Genomic DNA, 16,278 nt, shown 5'->3' with positions numbered 1-16,278 from the left:
GAGTTATAATGCATTCATATGTTAAAATGTAAAGATTTTGGAAAAAAAATTTTAATGTCAAAAAACAGGTCACAGTGACCTAATTTTGTAAAATGTTAATTAATTAAGAATAAAGTTCATCTGGTGCCATAATATACCTGACAAAATGCTATATACATTATATTATATTGCATTGAGCAATATATTTGCATATTATAAACTTAAGCAAAGAAGAACGTGGATTAGAAAGGATTGGGGAGGGGGAGCAGGGGGGAGAGGTGAGGGGGATTTTTATTTTTGAAACTTTAAAACACCAATAAATGTTTTTGCTTATGTTCAGAGGGTCATATACTTGCTCAAATACTTTACTATAAAATTTTCAAATGCAATAATGATTTTGTAAATGTTTTAAATATGCATTGTATTATATATAATTACATTCTCTCAAATGCGATTTATTTCAGAAAAATAATACTATTCGAGTCAGTTTATCTTACTTCTGAACAAAGCAATACATTTATTGGTATTTTAAAGTTTAAAATATTAAAAAAAATCCTCCTCTCCCCCCTGCTCCCCCTCCCCAATTCCATCTCATCCACAACATATTTTTTGCCTAAGTATATAATATAAAAATGTATTGTTCGATGCAATCTAATATGATATATAACTTTTTTCTGCTATATTATGGTACCAGATACAATTTTTTTACATAATTAACATTGTATAAAATTATGTCACTGTGACCTTATTTTTTTACACTAAGTTATAGTTTCCAAAATGTTTTATTTTTAACAAATAAATGCATTGTAATTCATAAAAAAAACATTCAAAAATATAATCTGGTTCCAACAAAACGGGACAAAACAGAAAATTGTCCCTGCTGTTTAACCCCCATAACTCATAAGGGACTCCGACCTGACCTTAATCAAACGTCATATCATGATGTCCTAACCCCCAGGTATCTGTAAACAAAAAATAATGCTTATCGGTCAAGGCCACCAGAGGGCCCAAATTGACACTCATCATTTAAAGCTACTATTTATTAAATAATGTATGGCATTTGAAAATGACAAAATGCCCTACTCAAGCATTACGGTTTTGTACTTTTATCGGTACCATAATAAACTATGGCTTCATCTTCTATGTAGGCAGTAGTATGTTGACCATATAGAAGTATAGAATATCCCTATGGTGCCCCGACAATGGTAAACATCCGGTTGTTGGTGAAATACTTCTTCAGAGAGTGTGGATAGCCTAACTCTGTCCCTACTGACAAGTGTACTTGCATGTAAGGTATGTATTAGCGATGCATTTACAGTTTATAATAAACGATTTCCGTAAAAACACCTAACATCACTTACTCGGTGTGCATTGAAATGAGTCTGTCATATAGGCTACAGGTAGCTACAACTCGACCCGATCGCATGTAATACAACAGTTCAGTTTGAACTTTGTTCATGTCGCATGTCATTAGTAAGATCTTATCATAAATACCCATTAAACACTGATAATACCCACCACTTTTTGTACATGTCAGTTACGTAATGTTGATAAGCTGACCGCTCGCTGTTACAAAACCTACCATGGATTATAGGCTATAGGTTTTGGACGAGGTAGGTTTTGCACTTTGGATTTGGGGGCCAACAAGGGATAACTTTAACGATAACATATAATTGCATAGATGATTGATACCAATGTTTCTGTACTATTTTCGCTTAAATCTGTTTTAAATTGTTTTTGATTTTAAGTGTGAAATGATTCAATAAAGGCATTAAACCATTAAATATCATCTTATCGTCAATTTGAAAGATTAAACTAAAACAAGTTTAAGTGTGCCATGTCAAGCGATGTATTATTCAATAACTATAGATATCCATATTCAATAACTTTCTATTTATATTGAATCAATATCATTAATATTCAATAATTTTACATTTAGCTTTTGTTTTACAAAAGTGATTTGGACAAGGTATGCCATATAAAAGTGATTTGGACAAGGTATGCCATATAAAGGTGATTAAGACGAGGTATGCCATATAAAAGTAATTTGGACGAGGTATGCCATATAAAAGTAATTTGGACGATGTATGCCATATAAAAGTGATTTGGACGAGGTATGCCATGCAAAAGTGATTTGGACGAGGTATGCCATGTAAAAGTGATTTGGACGAGGTATGCCATGTAAAAGTGATTTGGACGAGGTATGCCATATAAAAGTAATTTGGACGAGGTATGCCATATAAAAGTGATTTGGACGAGGTATGCCATATAAACGTATTTTGGACGAGGTATGCCATATAAAAGTAATTTGGACGAGGTGTGCCATATAAAATTGATTTGGACGAGGTCTGTCATAAAAAAGTTATTTGGACGAGGTATGCCATATAAAAGTGATTTAGACGAGTGATGCCATATAAACGTAATTTGGACGAGGTATGCCATATAAACGTAATTTGGACGAGGTATGCCATGTAAAAGTTATTTGGACGAGGTATGCCATATTAAAGTGATTTGGACGAGGTCTGTCATATAAAAGTGATTTGGACAAGTTATGCCATGTAAAAGTAATTTAGACGAGGTATGCCATATAAAAGTGATTTGGACGAGGTATGCCATATAAAAGTGATTTGGACGAGGCCTGCCATATAAAAGTAATTTAGACGGGGTATGCCATATAAAAGTGATTTGGACGAGGTATGCCATATGAAAGTGATTTGGACGAGGTATGCCATATAAAAGTGATTTGGACGAGGTATGCCATATAAAAGTGATTTGGACGAGGTTTGTCATATAAAAGTGTTTTGGACGAGGTTTGTCATATAAAAGTGATTAGGGCGAGGTTTGTAATATAAAAGTAATTTGGACGAGGTATGCCATATAAAAGTAATTTGGACGAGGTATGCCATGTAAAAGTGATTTGGACGAGGTTTGTCATATAAAAGTGATTTGGACGAGGTATGCCATATAAAAGTGATTTGGACGAGGTATGCCATATAAAAGTGATTTGGACAAGGTTTGTCATATAAAAGTGATTTGGACAAGGTATGCCATGTAAAAGTGATTTGGACGAGGTATGCCATATAAAAATGATTTGGACGAGGTATGCCATATAAAAGTGATTTGGACGAGGTATGCCATATAAAAGTGATTTGGACGAGGTATGCCATATAAAAGTGATTTGGACGAGGTATTCCATAAAAAGGTAATTTGGACGAGGTATGCCATGTAAAAGTGATTTGGACGAGGTATGCCATATAAAAGTGATTTCAACGAGGTATGCCATATGAAAGTGATTTGGACGAGGTATGCCATATAAAAGTGATTTGGACGAGGTATGCCATATAAAAGTTATTTGGACGAGGTTTGTCATATAAAAGTGATTTGGACGAGGTTTGTCATATAAAAGTGATTTGGGCGAGGTTTGTAATATAAAAGTGATTTGGACGAGGTATGCCATATAAAAGTGATTTGGACGAGGTATGCCATGTAAAAGTGATTTGGACGAGGTTTGTCATAGAAAAGTGATTTGGACGAGGTATGCCATATAAAAGTGATTTGGACGAGGTATGCCATATAAAAGTGATTCGGACGAGGTATGCCATATAAAAGTGATTTCGACGATGTATGCCATGTAAAAGTGATTTGGACGAGGTATGCCATGTAAAAGTCATTTGGACGAGGTATGCCATGTAAAATTGATTTGGACGAGGTATGCCATGTAAAAGTGATTTGGACGAGGTATGCCATATATAAAAGCGAATCTTATTAGTAAGTAAATCAATGTCATATCAGGGCGCCGGTCATTAGTATAATTTAAATTAAAGGGTTGAGGGATACAGCATGTTTCTGATATCCAGGGACTTACCAATTGTAATGTTAAAGTTCAAGGTAAAACTTCATTGCTATAATTTGAGTAAACGATGAATTTGTCTTTTACGCTATATGTCCCGCTCATGCAATGGCCAGATTAAAAAAGCAGTCTTTAACATTTTATTATAGAATCTTATATTCTACTTATCAAATTATTCCGTGATGACGATGGTAATACCATGTCAGTCTAGTTTTACTTCTATTCTAACTGCGGGTTAAAATCTGTTATGTTTTTTTTTGGTTTTTTTTTTCAATATTTCAACATTTTCTTCCACTAGGCGTAATCCTGGAATTAAATATTGTTGAAATCCTTGAAATCTAGAATCAACTTACAGGTAGCCTACATTTCAGTTCTGGGGGATCCTTACCCATGCCAGATCCAGTTCTCGTCTCTCCGAACTATTAGATGCTATATATTTAGGTTATTGTAAGTTTATATTTACAATTGATGATTTGTATAACAAAGAAGACATCTATCGCTCAACAGCTGGTTGTTATGGCATGTAATTTTTGGATGAACCCCGCTAGAATTCATGGTCACTGCTCATGTTCACATTCGCTCATTTGATAAAAATGTGTTTGTTCAAATAAGCTTCAGTAGCATGCAATACAATGTGTTCAAGAATACCTGGAAGCAGAAGGCCTGCACATACATTCAATAGCAGATTATGATACAATGGTATTCATTAGATATACATCTGTATATATGTCTAAGGCATGCTGCTCTCAACAGTGTAAAAATAGACCAAGGGAGAGTGGTGACATAAATACCAGTATGCGTTATCATATATCGCTCTCTGACCCCTGACCTTTGATTCATTACGGCGTTTAAATAATAACCTCATACTAAACATGTGACCATTTGAGTAAATGAATTCTGTCTCCATCAAGGTAAGCAGGGGTGGTGTTTATACAGACATCCAAAAGGTAGGACAGACATTTAGGCTGATGATGTTAAGTCTAATTGTGTGATCAATCGTTTATATAATAAGTGTGACTGTGCGGCTATACAAAATATCTATGTCATAGAAATTACAAGGGCAAATAAAAACATTCAGATAACAGATTTGAATATGCTCGTCCGCCGACAGAGCATAAATGATATTCATTATTTGAACAATAATTTGTGTTTAATCGTGTATATGTATGCCTAATTAACACAAAAATAACATAAATGATTTATTTCACCTTTGGTGCATGCGCTATCAGTTCTTGTATTCCATATAGGAAATAGTGCCACGGAATTTTTTCGGGATGCAATTATTTATTTTTCATATGTTATCTTGAAGTGAAATTAGAAGCTCAAACTTTTCTATGGTGGTAATGGTGTAAACTAAGTAGCTTTTGTAACTGAAGAATAATACTAAATCATCTGCTCCTATTTTTGATAGTTAAAAAAACCATTTGCCAGCGGTGGAGCATCTTTAAGTGGTAGTACTTTATTTGACTGTATTATTATTCAAGGGTTAACGTTAATAGTCTTTGTTATGTTATGGAGATATAACAAAAATCTGAGTGTGATCTAAATAGATTGCGAAGAGGTTTGTGATATATCACAATAACATGAGCATGTATTCAAAGAAATGTTCATCATTCAATCTGCTAGATCTCCACAAAACTCTATATTTATGTAATTTTGAACTCTTTTACAATATGATCATTATGCTGTTATATCAGCATATCAAAAGAAATGTTACAAATGGCGACGTCATTGTTTCCTTTATGGGATCATAAAGTTAATTTTCAACCCAACGGAAATGCCATTTATAAGCAGTTTTTAAATATCACCTGTTGTGACATTATTTAGATTAGCACTGGGTTATATTGAAAGATTCCACTCTATCATGTTCATTTTAAAAAACGTAAATATTACTAATATATTCACTAATATATTCATCTACTGCACCGAAACATTGCATTAATGTTATGGCAGTCCCCTAAAGGTCACCGCGCACGGGTCATGGAAGGCAGAAACCTGCGCATGGGACTTGGTTTTTTTTAATCGGTGCTATTTTCCCTTTCTTCCCCCTTTCTCTCTATTTTCTCTTACTTTGAGATCTCTTCTATCATCTAAGACCATCTGCATATCTGTATTTTGACAATTAAACTCACAACGACAGGTTTCCGGGTACACACTAAAATCCGGACTCCAGACCTCAATTTTTGACTTATTTGGGCATGTTCAAAGGTGATTTGTGACGTCACTAATGCAATGACCGAATCGATATTGACATGTTATATAGTGATGAACATCTCCTTTTCAAAAAAAACTAGGATTTAGTTTTCGATGGTCTCAGTGGGGCTCCAGAAGGGTGCATGAAATGGGGCAAATGCAGAATTACGCATAGATACGTTACGGCTGTCCAAAGGATAAAGGAGATAATGCCTCGGGATTTTTTCGGGATGCAATTATTCATTTTTAATATTTTCATCTTGAAATAAAATTAGAAGCTCAAACTTTTCAAAGGTGGTAAGTAACTTTTGCAACCTAAGAAAAAATACTTAATTTTCTGCTCCTTTTTGATAGAGAAAAAATACCATTTGTCAGCGATGGAACATCTTTAACATTGCGATGAGTATTAAAGGCCCACTACCTTTCCGGAGCAAAATATAAAGATTTCTTAAAAACATTAATTACCTCAGAAAATATATACCGATGGCCTAAGATGAGGTTACAATACCAAACATATGCAAAATTTCCTACGTAATATGATGATAACAATGGAGAGTCATTTCGCTGTTTTACCGTCTGCCGCAGTGATAGTCAACTACCGCGCAGTATTTAGGACGACGGGGAAAACATAAGACGACCCGCGTTATGAAAATTAACATTTTATTTATTTTAATTAAATTGTTTAGGAGGTGATGATAAGTGTAGTATTAACGTTAAGTTAATAACTTTTGCCACTCGACAAAATTATTAATCTCGTTTTACATTCCCATTTTAAAAATCAAAAACCGTTTCGGAAAGGTAGTGGGCCTTAAATAATTACAATATTCTTTTTATTAAAATTTTATTCCAAAAAATCAAAACATCTTCTTGTTAAATTAGGTGTTCAAATTAGTAGTGTGGAATGTATCAATTAAATGTTTGAAAATTTCAAATTCATTTTTGGACTATTTTGTCAATGAAATAATTACGCCGCTATATATATATATCTGCATGCCAACCAGTAGCGATAAACAAACGGAAACGCCGCGAGGCCGTATATTAAGATTTTTGTGTTATATATCTACATTAAATATATTAAAATTGAACCTTTCAATTCTATTTACTAAGTTATGATACTCTCTTAAAAATTCTAAATTCATTTTGGGTCATTTGTTTCAATGAAATCATTTCACCGTTATCTCAGCGAATCGGGAGCGACATACAAGCGTTGACGCCATTTGTTTTTGTGAGTTGATAAATTAATTCTTACGCGAACGAAAATACTCGTTACAAGCAAAACTGAATTACAGAGAAAAAAAATCAAAATCAAAAGGGCATATACTCTTGCACAACTAATATCTTCGGTTTTCAAAACTGTGTATGTATTAGGCGAACTGTGTTGTTCTTAAATAGCTCTTATGTTATATCAGTATTTATTTTTTATACAAAAAAAATCCAAGAGAGAAATCATCTGATTTGTATTCAATACACTTCCATTTATGTTAAACTATTGTCCCCGAGTATACAACCGCCGTCTCATGTCAATGCCATTTCTACATCTACATGGACATTATAAAATATCAAAGAAACACAATTTAACAAAGCGGCTATGTTTGGCTAGGCGATTGGGTGCCGTAGATCGTGAGTTCGAGGCCCGGATAGGGCACGAGTCAATAAATTGTCATGCTTTGTTAAATTGTGTTTCTATATATTTTTTCTATCCGATAGATTCTCCTTTCGTGCATATAAAGTTTACATCTTAAAAGGGTATAACCGTTCACGATTTATAGCCAAGTTATGGATTAAATGGAATTCATTGGAAATGATTATGTGTGCCTTTTTTTCCAGTGTATCTATTGTTATGTAATTACGCGAGATAAGACGGTATGGAGACCAAACATCCTACAAAGCAGCAGGTGGACATGGTAATACCAAAGTTATCGGCGTCTTTCTACGATCGGACAGGTAAGTAATCTGATGTCCGGATTTACCTAGCTGCAATATTATAGCTCAAAAGACTTTTAGACAAATAATGGTGTCGTCTTAAGAGCTACAGTTGGTGCCTATTACTGCCAATGGAGCTATGAAATGATCGTGCCAATCATTGTTAAAACGTTTGTAAGCATTTTATCCTTCTTGTTTTATATCACTTATCTACCAGGCAATAAAACTGAACCGTATAAAATATCGAATTCACGGCGAGACATTATTTTTTCACGTATAACTATGATACAAGAAAAATGTAGTATAGTACATGTATAGAAAATTGTTCCCGAGTGATTTTCTGAAGCAGTACTCCACTACGACAAATAGGGACCATTTCGTACCCGGCTAAAAGGTATACTAGGCCGGGTACGTATATTCGTTTTAGGATTTACCGGATATTATACAACCTCATTACTTACATTTGTATTCAACGTCTGGAACATGTTTTTGTCGCATAGCGTTAACTTCCTTCGATAAAGGCGGTTATTTATCGAGAACAACATTTGATCGGTGTCAATCATCAAAAAGGTATATCAGGATTGTATCGTCTTGTAATGTGTTAAGTGTTGTGTGTGATGAGGCAAACGTGTAAATCACTAATTTATTACATGGCGTACATTTAAATTACATGTACTCGACAGGTGTTGACAATCGTTAATATCCTGATATTTTTATGACCGTAACCTTGATATAAAACCAAATAAGAATTTTACGTACAATTTATTTGCCTCGAGAATATCCCAACAGAAAGATAATTAAAATAGCTTTATTAAATCAAAAAACAAACATTGGGCAATATACAGTTTACATAAATTGTTAAGGCGTTTTCATCCAATGCTTTGTTGATTGTTGAATAGTTCAATTTTGCTTTACACAAGCATTTCCATAGGTTTAAAAATTACTTTATCATCCTATGAAGGAAAACGTCGCTTCTGATTGACTGATATATTAGTGCGTATTGATTTCATAAAAAAAGAATTCCAAAGTGAATTCGGGAATTTGAAGAGATTTTCTTCAGTAAATTAAAATGTATACGGATTTAATTTAAATAGAGTTTTTAATGATACGGGATAGATCACAAAATTTGAGTGAACTATCATCATAAACCGCTTCGAGGTTCATTGAAATTGTATTCCGACTTTTTTATATATCCACAACATAAACTATCTGTTCAAATTAATCCTTTAAAAACAGAATAAAAAGTAATTGATTTAATATTTAATTGATTACTATATCTTTCGTTCTGTCATTGTATGTAGCGAGTATAAGGAACAAAATGTTCATATACGTGGTAATCCTTTATGAATATTTTTATTGTATTTTAAACATATTTTAATTCTAATAACCTTATAATATATATTGTTGTATTTTCAGATCATCTATCGATTCACGGGCTTCTTTGGGTTTTCATTGAGTGTTATATTGAATCACAAAGAAAGGGATTTTGTACTGCACAATTCAAGGAGACGAACTTCAGAGCGTTTACTGTGCAGAAGAACGCCGTTTATTCTCCTGAATTATACCGAAAATCTTCACAAGAAAACCGCGCTTTTCTCCACAGGGTTGTTTTCGCGTCTATTGGGAACACTTCATTTGGTTTAACACAGGAACTGTTTGAATTGTCGTCCATGGAACAACTTGCACATTTGGAGATTAAAGCAGTTAACATTGACCCAGAAACACGACGTCCTGCTAAGCTTCCTACATTTGTAAAGGATATGTTTTCAAATTTCGTAAAACACGACATTCCAATAATGTCCTCAAGACAAGAAGATATCATTCCTCCTTCTGATGCCTTTAAGACAATGACTCGTACAAGACCTAGTGACATGGATATGAATTTCCATGTTAACGATGCCGTCTATTACAAATTCTGTACGGACTGTGCCACTGAGGCGGCCCTAGCCGGACATTACCGCCACTATAAAGATGATATGTGTTGGTTTCCAGTTCTAGAAACTAAAGGTTCGTATCTTGGAGAAGCGCCGGCTAGTGTAGTATTAGACGTATACAGCTGGCAGGACCCAACTAATGTGCAGAAAATCTTTTTCGCAGTTTATTTGAATAAGAAACGAATATTCCAGGCCTCATTTCTTTACGGGTTGGAAAGATCATCGCAATTGAGCATTTCAAAAATGTAGAAGTGATTCAATTTAAATATATGAAGAAAACTTATGGCTTATATTTCAAGGTACCATTTTATATTTCATTGATATGAAACTCCAAGAAATACATGTAGCTCCCAGTTAGTCACTTATGTAATTTTTGTTATAATTTCATCGGTTTGTCAACTAATAAAATTGTTTTCAATTAACTCGTGTTTTCATTCCAAATCTGTTATCAAAATACCATTTATTACATAAGTCTTCTAATAAAACAGGCTAGGTTTCTAAACGTTTACTGCTGCTATCATACGCAATGTGTAATCAGAAACACGGTGCTTTTCAAATTTAGTACCTTTGACAATATCATTGTGTCTCCTTTTGTCCACTTCGGGATTCCAGGGAATTTCTTCTTTATCCTCAAATCGCCTTAATTCTATCTGTGGTTTGCTGTTTGTTTGAATACTATTTTAATGAAAGTTATCGTGTCTTAAATGCAAACCTGATTATATTACTAGACAAAAATATCAGATATAGTTAATATTTATTCGTTTAACATTTCAAATGATTCTCAGTTTTATTGAATGTGTGTGACAACTATACATTAGATTCATGTAAACGCTTTATCAAACGACATTTTACACGTTTATAAATCTCCATTAAAGTACAACAAAAGGATCCATTTTAGTATTCATGAATTGATTTCCATTTGTCATACTGTCGATATTGTTGGTAAATGTGCGAAAATATGCAGATTTATTTAGTATTCATGTGGAACAGATATTCTCATATTATTATTAATTTGAAGATTTTCCATTTATGTTCAATTCATATGCCTTAATTTTGCTACTAAAGGATTCTGTCTTTCATACCTGTCTTTCATACCTGCTATACTAGTGACCGTGATACTTGCTACATATTTACTGTTCGAAGAAAGTCTATCCTACAGACATTGATTTTACGTTTGTACGTATACCTTGTTACCAGCAACATACCATGGATATTACGTCTTTGACCCATATTGGATAAGGTTATGTCAAACCATATCATTTTAACACCTAGGTTATGAGGTCGATTCAGTAGCAACAAATACAACGTAACACCGAATACGTCCGAATCGAACTTAAAAAAGATATGTATCGTAACCCTATTACAAACATACTGTATTCCTCACGATAAATACACTTACGACGTACTATTTAGATAGGTAGAATGCGTTATCGTACCTGTCCACCTTTGACCCCTAATATATGACCTTTTGCCGCGTTTATATATGTCACGTGTGTTATAAACCTCAATACGGGGAGCGAAGGAGCCTGGTATGTTCATATGTAGTTTATGTCATATGTATGGTATGATATAGATCCCAAAGGTAGGTCGACCAGACACGGGTATTAGGACTTTGTTAGTTAGACAAAAGAACCACGCCCGGACGGCCAGTAAGCTTTAAGGCGGAAAGGCTAGATCGTACAGGTAGTAAGCAGTGTATTAATCGAGATCTAGTTCTTGTCATACAGGTGTATGTGTATGTGATACGAGGACAAATCGTCCGTAACTTCTCAGGTGAAGTGAATGATACATTATAGATGTAGACTCGGGTAGACGGGGAAGGCTTATTCCATTAATATCTGCTTAATTCTAAAATTACATTAACCGACATGTACTGTTAAATGGATTTGGTGGAAGTAAACGGTCACAACGATTGTCTTATTACAAATAAATAAGATATTTGTAACGATATATACATCAGCCGAAGTGTAATAATATACAGTTTGGATGAAGGTATTAAGTTACAGATATATCAAATTTTTAACACTTAATGTTATATGTGCCGTAACTGGACAAAAATTTTGACATGTTATTTTTTCTTCATTAATCTATTGAAAACCACATGGTTTGATGAAATAAGCTTTGAAAGTCATTCAAATGGCTTCAGATGCCTTATAAATATTAGCTACAACACATACATTATATACTATAAAGTTGATGTATTTTATGCGTTATGTATGTTTAGATGGAAACATACCTGCAGATATCACTTTACAATTACTAATAACACTGTAAAAATGTGAAATTAAATTGAAGACCACAATTTGGCTTCATGGTCTGACTGTATGTATATATTTCAATTCACTATAGATGTAAATATCATGATTTTTGGCAGTACTGCCAAAAATCATTTTCAGCTCTTATATGTGCTTGTAAAATAAAAACCTATGGATTGAAAGTAGTGTAATTCTCAAAATAATGGTTACTTTTGGTAATGAATAACATATTAAAAGCTCATCTGGATTCGTGAGTATGAAAAATACGGCACATATAACTTTAATTGTCAATTGCATTTGGATGAATTATGTCTCATATTTTGACAAAGGTTACATCATCAAAGAAAATATCACAACAATCATAATGATAATAATAAATAGCAGTGATCAATTAGATTAAAATTGAATGTTTGAAAATCAAAAGTCTAAAATTGTTTTCTATGTAAGGAATCACATTTTACGACGATGACGTTATCTCCCTTTGAACGTCCGTTCGGGGCTGCGGTGGCCGAGTGCTTTTAAAAGATGTCCAAACGTACTCTGTACTATCACAAGTCCTCCACCTCTGGATCGCGATTTCGCATCCCGTGCCGGTCAGTTGTCAGTTATGCTTCGGTCACAACCCCTTCCGATTAGGCTTAGAATGTATTCCCGGCATGCTATTTAAAGCCATTTTAGCTCGGTTCCCGGCCGGACACCAGACATGGCCGGCCGGTGGCCGGGGCTCTCAAGCAGCATTATGGAAGTACCCGAAGAGTTTTATCTCGAAGTTAAAATCGCTCCGGTGTCCAGTAGATTTCCATAACCAGCCACATATCCTTCACATATTGTTTAAGTATCGTCCGATATCCGGTCGGGAATCGAGTGGCAATCACACCACACGGCATTCGTCCGGGCCTGGTACAAATATCGTTCATTATTCGCAAGATATCCGTAAGATATTCGTACGGTGTCCGGAGATTAGGCCGGTTATCGCCCGGACAACTTATGATAATCGGCCGATTAGTATTAGACACTCGGTCGGCATTCACTGCTTCGTTGTCCAACAAAACATTCTCTTTGGAAACAGACGCCGTGCGATTACCGCACGGCCTCCTTTTCATGTAAATGATGTGTGACACATTTTTTACTGGTATTATCCGATGTCGGGAAAATGGCCAAAATCAGCGGTGTACTCCCGATTACCCTATGTCCAGATATCGGCCGATCATTGTGACCCAAGCATTACTGACAGTAGGTCGGTGGTTTTTTCTCCGGATACTCCGGATTTCATCTACCATCAAACCTGGTACGACTTTATATGACAATGGCTATTGATATTACGTATTAGGACGTAATACAAAATAAACCAAACTAAACTACGAACTTTCACATAGGGCCAAAATGAGATTTCTACGCCCCGACACTTCTGCAATATCTAATTTACTTTCTGCATTAACTGTTCATGTCTTCTGAATGTTTGTAGTCAATTAAGAATGCACGGAGCATGTGTATTGTTCTCGTATTATTCCATCAACTTTTATTAAAAAAAATACTGATAAATTTTAATTATATTTTAAGATTATCTGGTACAGGAGATGCCTGGTACGGTAGTCGTTCCATTGTAAGCCGGATGAGCTTCCGATGTCGCTTGGTTCGCTTAGGTGAACCATTCTACCTCTCAAACGATTGGTTAGGTTTATAACAAACGGTTTTGTTGAAAATGTTAACAGCAATGTTATTGCGACATAGAGGCAGTTTTACTATTGTAACAAATTTATTATTTCGTTAGGTATTACGTAGGATATAAAAATGTCAATGTTATGTGTATTGCTTTATAGATTAGAAGATATAACATACATAGAAGATAGGGGAGATATAGCTTTACAACTTATGTATGATATCGAATGAACATTTCAAAAAGCATCAATGTTCTGTATCATGATATATTTTGTTTCTACTTATTTGAGATCAGACAGTATGGAGACCAAACATCCTACAAAGCAGCAGGTGGACATGGTGGTACCAAAGTTATCGGGGTCTTTCTACGACCGGGCAGGTAAGTAATCTAATGCTATTTAACTTCATGTATCGTATGCCCTTATTATTATGCCCTGATTATGTAGCATTTTATTTCTACTAGCAGCCACTATTGGCTTTGTATGGGATGAGTACTTTATTGGCCCATTGGGTCGTGGTTTTGGGCTCGAAATTTTCACGTAAATGTAATATTTGGTGGCTAGTCTATAAATATCCGATAAAAAGTAATGCATAGTAAGGGCGAAAACCAAAACAGCAAAAGTTTTAAAAAACAAAAATGTACGTTATTTATTGTAGTGTATATTGTCGTCATTCTGTGTAATTTGGTAAGAACGTGCTTTGTGTTCATTTGTGATAAAATGAATTTGTTTTACATGTACACTTATAGTGTTCCTATAGTTATATTTGTTATATGATTGCATAGACGTTGTTGAATATCAATCAGTGTAACATTATTGTGGTCTGGTGCAAATCTGTTATAGATTAATGAACGTTTTAATTTGAAAGTCGAAATCCTTTTGTTAAAAGTAAATGATGTCTGGACCCGTTGCAATTGCCAAAAGTGGTCAAAGTGGTCAAAAATATTTACTTGTTGATCCTAAAGGGGAAATGAAAGGAAATCCTAGAATTTAGACATTTAAAGGATTTTTATACATTAAACACATTAAATCATTTCTCTGGAATCGTTTGAAACTGTAGACCTATTTATTTGCTATCCGAAATGTTTCTATACCGTTCTAGATGTTGTTATACATTTCTTATCTTTTCAGACCGTTTTTCTATACATGGAATAAATCGTCTGTTAACCGACTGTTATATTGAATCAGAAAGATTGGGATTTTTCACTGGAAAACTCATGGAGGATAACCTAAGAGCTTTCTCTGTTCAAGACAACAGTGTTTATTCTCCCAAATTACACCAGCAAACATCACATTCAAACCGTGAATTTCTCCATAGGGTCGTGTTCGCGTCTATCGGCAACAGTTCCTATGCTGTAACCCAAGACCTTTTTGATTTGTCGTCCATGGAGCAACTTGTGCATGTGGAGTGTAAAGCCGTTAACATTGACCCGGAAACACGACGTCCTGTTAGCCTCCCTTCGTGGATGAAGGAACTAGTTTCAAATGTTGGAAAACACGACATTCCAATAATGTCCTCAAGACAAGAAGATATCGTTCCTCCTTCTGATGCCTTTAAGACAACGACTCGTACAAGACCTAGTGACATGGACATTAACTTCCACGTAAACTACGCCGTCTATTACAAATTCTGTACGGACTGTGCCACTGAGGCGGCCCTAGCCGGACATTACCGCCACTATAAAGATGATATGTGTTGGTTTCCAGTTCTAGAAACTAAAGGTTCGTATCTTGGAGAAGCGCCGGCTAGTGTAGTATTAGACGTATACAGCTGGCAGGACCCAACTAATGTGCAGAAAATCTTTTTCGCAGTTTATTTGAATAAGAAACGAATATTCCAGGCCTCATTCCTTTACGGGTTGGAACGATCATCGCAACAGAGCATTTCAAAAATGTAATAGTAGAGCTATTGTTGTAATTCAGTCTGTGTTTTCTCAACAAGAAATACAGAAAGCGATGTTACCTTATATGCTATCAACTTTATTAAGATTAGCATATAGTGCTAACGACTCACAGCGAGTATAAGGTAGAAGTCCTTCAGCAGAAGATAAAATCAAATTGCATACGTTTGTTTTTCTAACCAATAGATTTGATTTTGAAGCCTATGCTGTCATATTTATATTTTTTCACAAACTTCAGGAATCTTTTCTATAATTGCTTGTATGAAAATGTTATAATAATTACGATAAATATTGACAGTTGTCTCCCTTTGTCCACCAAGTATCCGAATAAAATGCATTATCTCGTACATTATTATATTGTTTTTGAAGTCCTGTAAACAAGACAAAGCGGACGTAATCATTACCGTTCAAGAACCTGTCATTTATAATGCGGTTCTCATTTTCTACATAAAGGGACGTTGTAGTTCTAAGGATTGCTTTGTGAATATCAACTCTAAAAGAACAAAACGGAATCCATTCGGGGTTTTGACCGATATTGACCTATTTGACTCGAAGTTAACCAGCGTACTAGCCAGATGGAAATTT

The 16,278-nt window shown here is 34.7% G+C and overlaps 1 protein-coding gene across 1 annotated transcript; it reads left to right on the top strand.

Annotated features, from left to right (window-relative positions):
- The first annotated feature begins 1,174 nt into the window (after positions 1 to 1,174).
- On the top strand, positions 1,175 to 16,038 carry LOC138320787 (uncharacterized). The gene is made up of 5 exons (XM_069264002.1): positions 1,175 to 1,272; positions 7,850 to 7,966; positions 9,362 to 9,952; positions 14,089 to 14,172; positions 14,924 to 16,038. The coding sequence occupies exons 2-5, from the start codon at positions 7,888 to 7,890 to the stop codon at positions 15,688 to 15,690; spliced, it is 1,521 nt and encodes a 506-aa protein (XP_069120103.1). The 5' UTR covers positions 1,175 to 1,272; positions 7,850 to 7,887; the 3' UTR covers positions 15,691 to 16,038.
- Positions 16,039 to 16,278: the final 240 nt, after the last annotated feature.

The sequence above is a fragment of the Argopecten irradians genome, chromosome 4 (assembly GCF_041381155.1).
Source record: "Argopecten irradians isolate NY chromosome 4, Ai_NY, whole genome shotgun sequence".
In the NCBI taxonomy this organism is placed as follows: Eukaryota; Metazoa; Mollusca; class Bivalvia; order Pectinida; family Pectinidae; genus Argopecten; species Argopecten irradians.
This window is presented reverse-complemented; position numbering and strand designations above follow the sequence as displayed.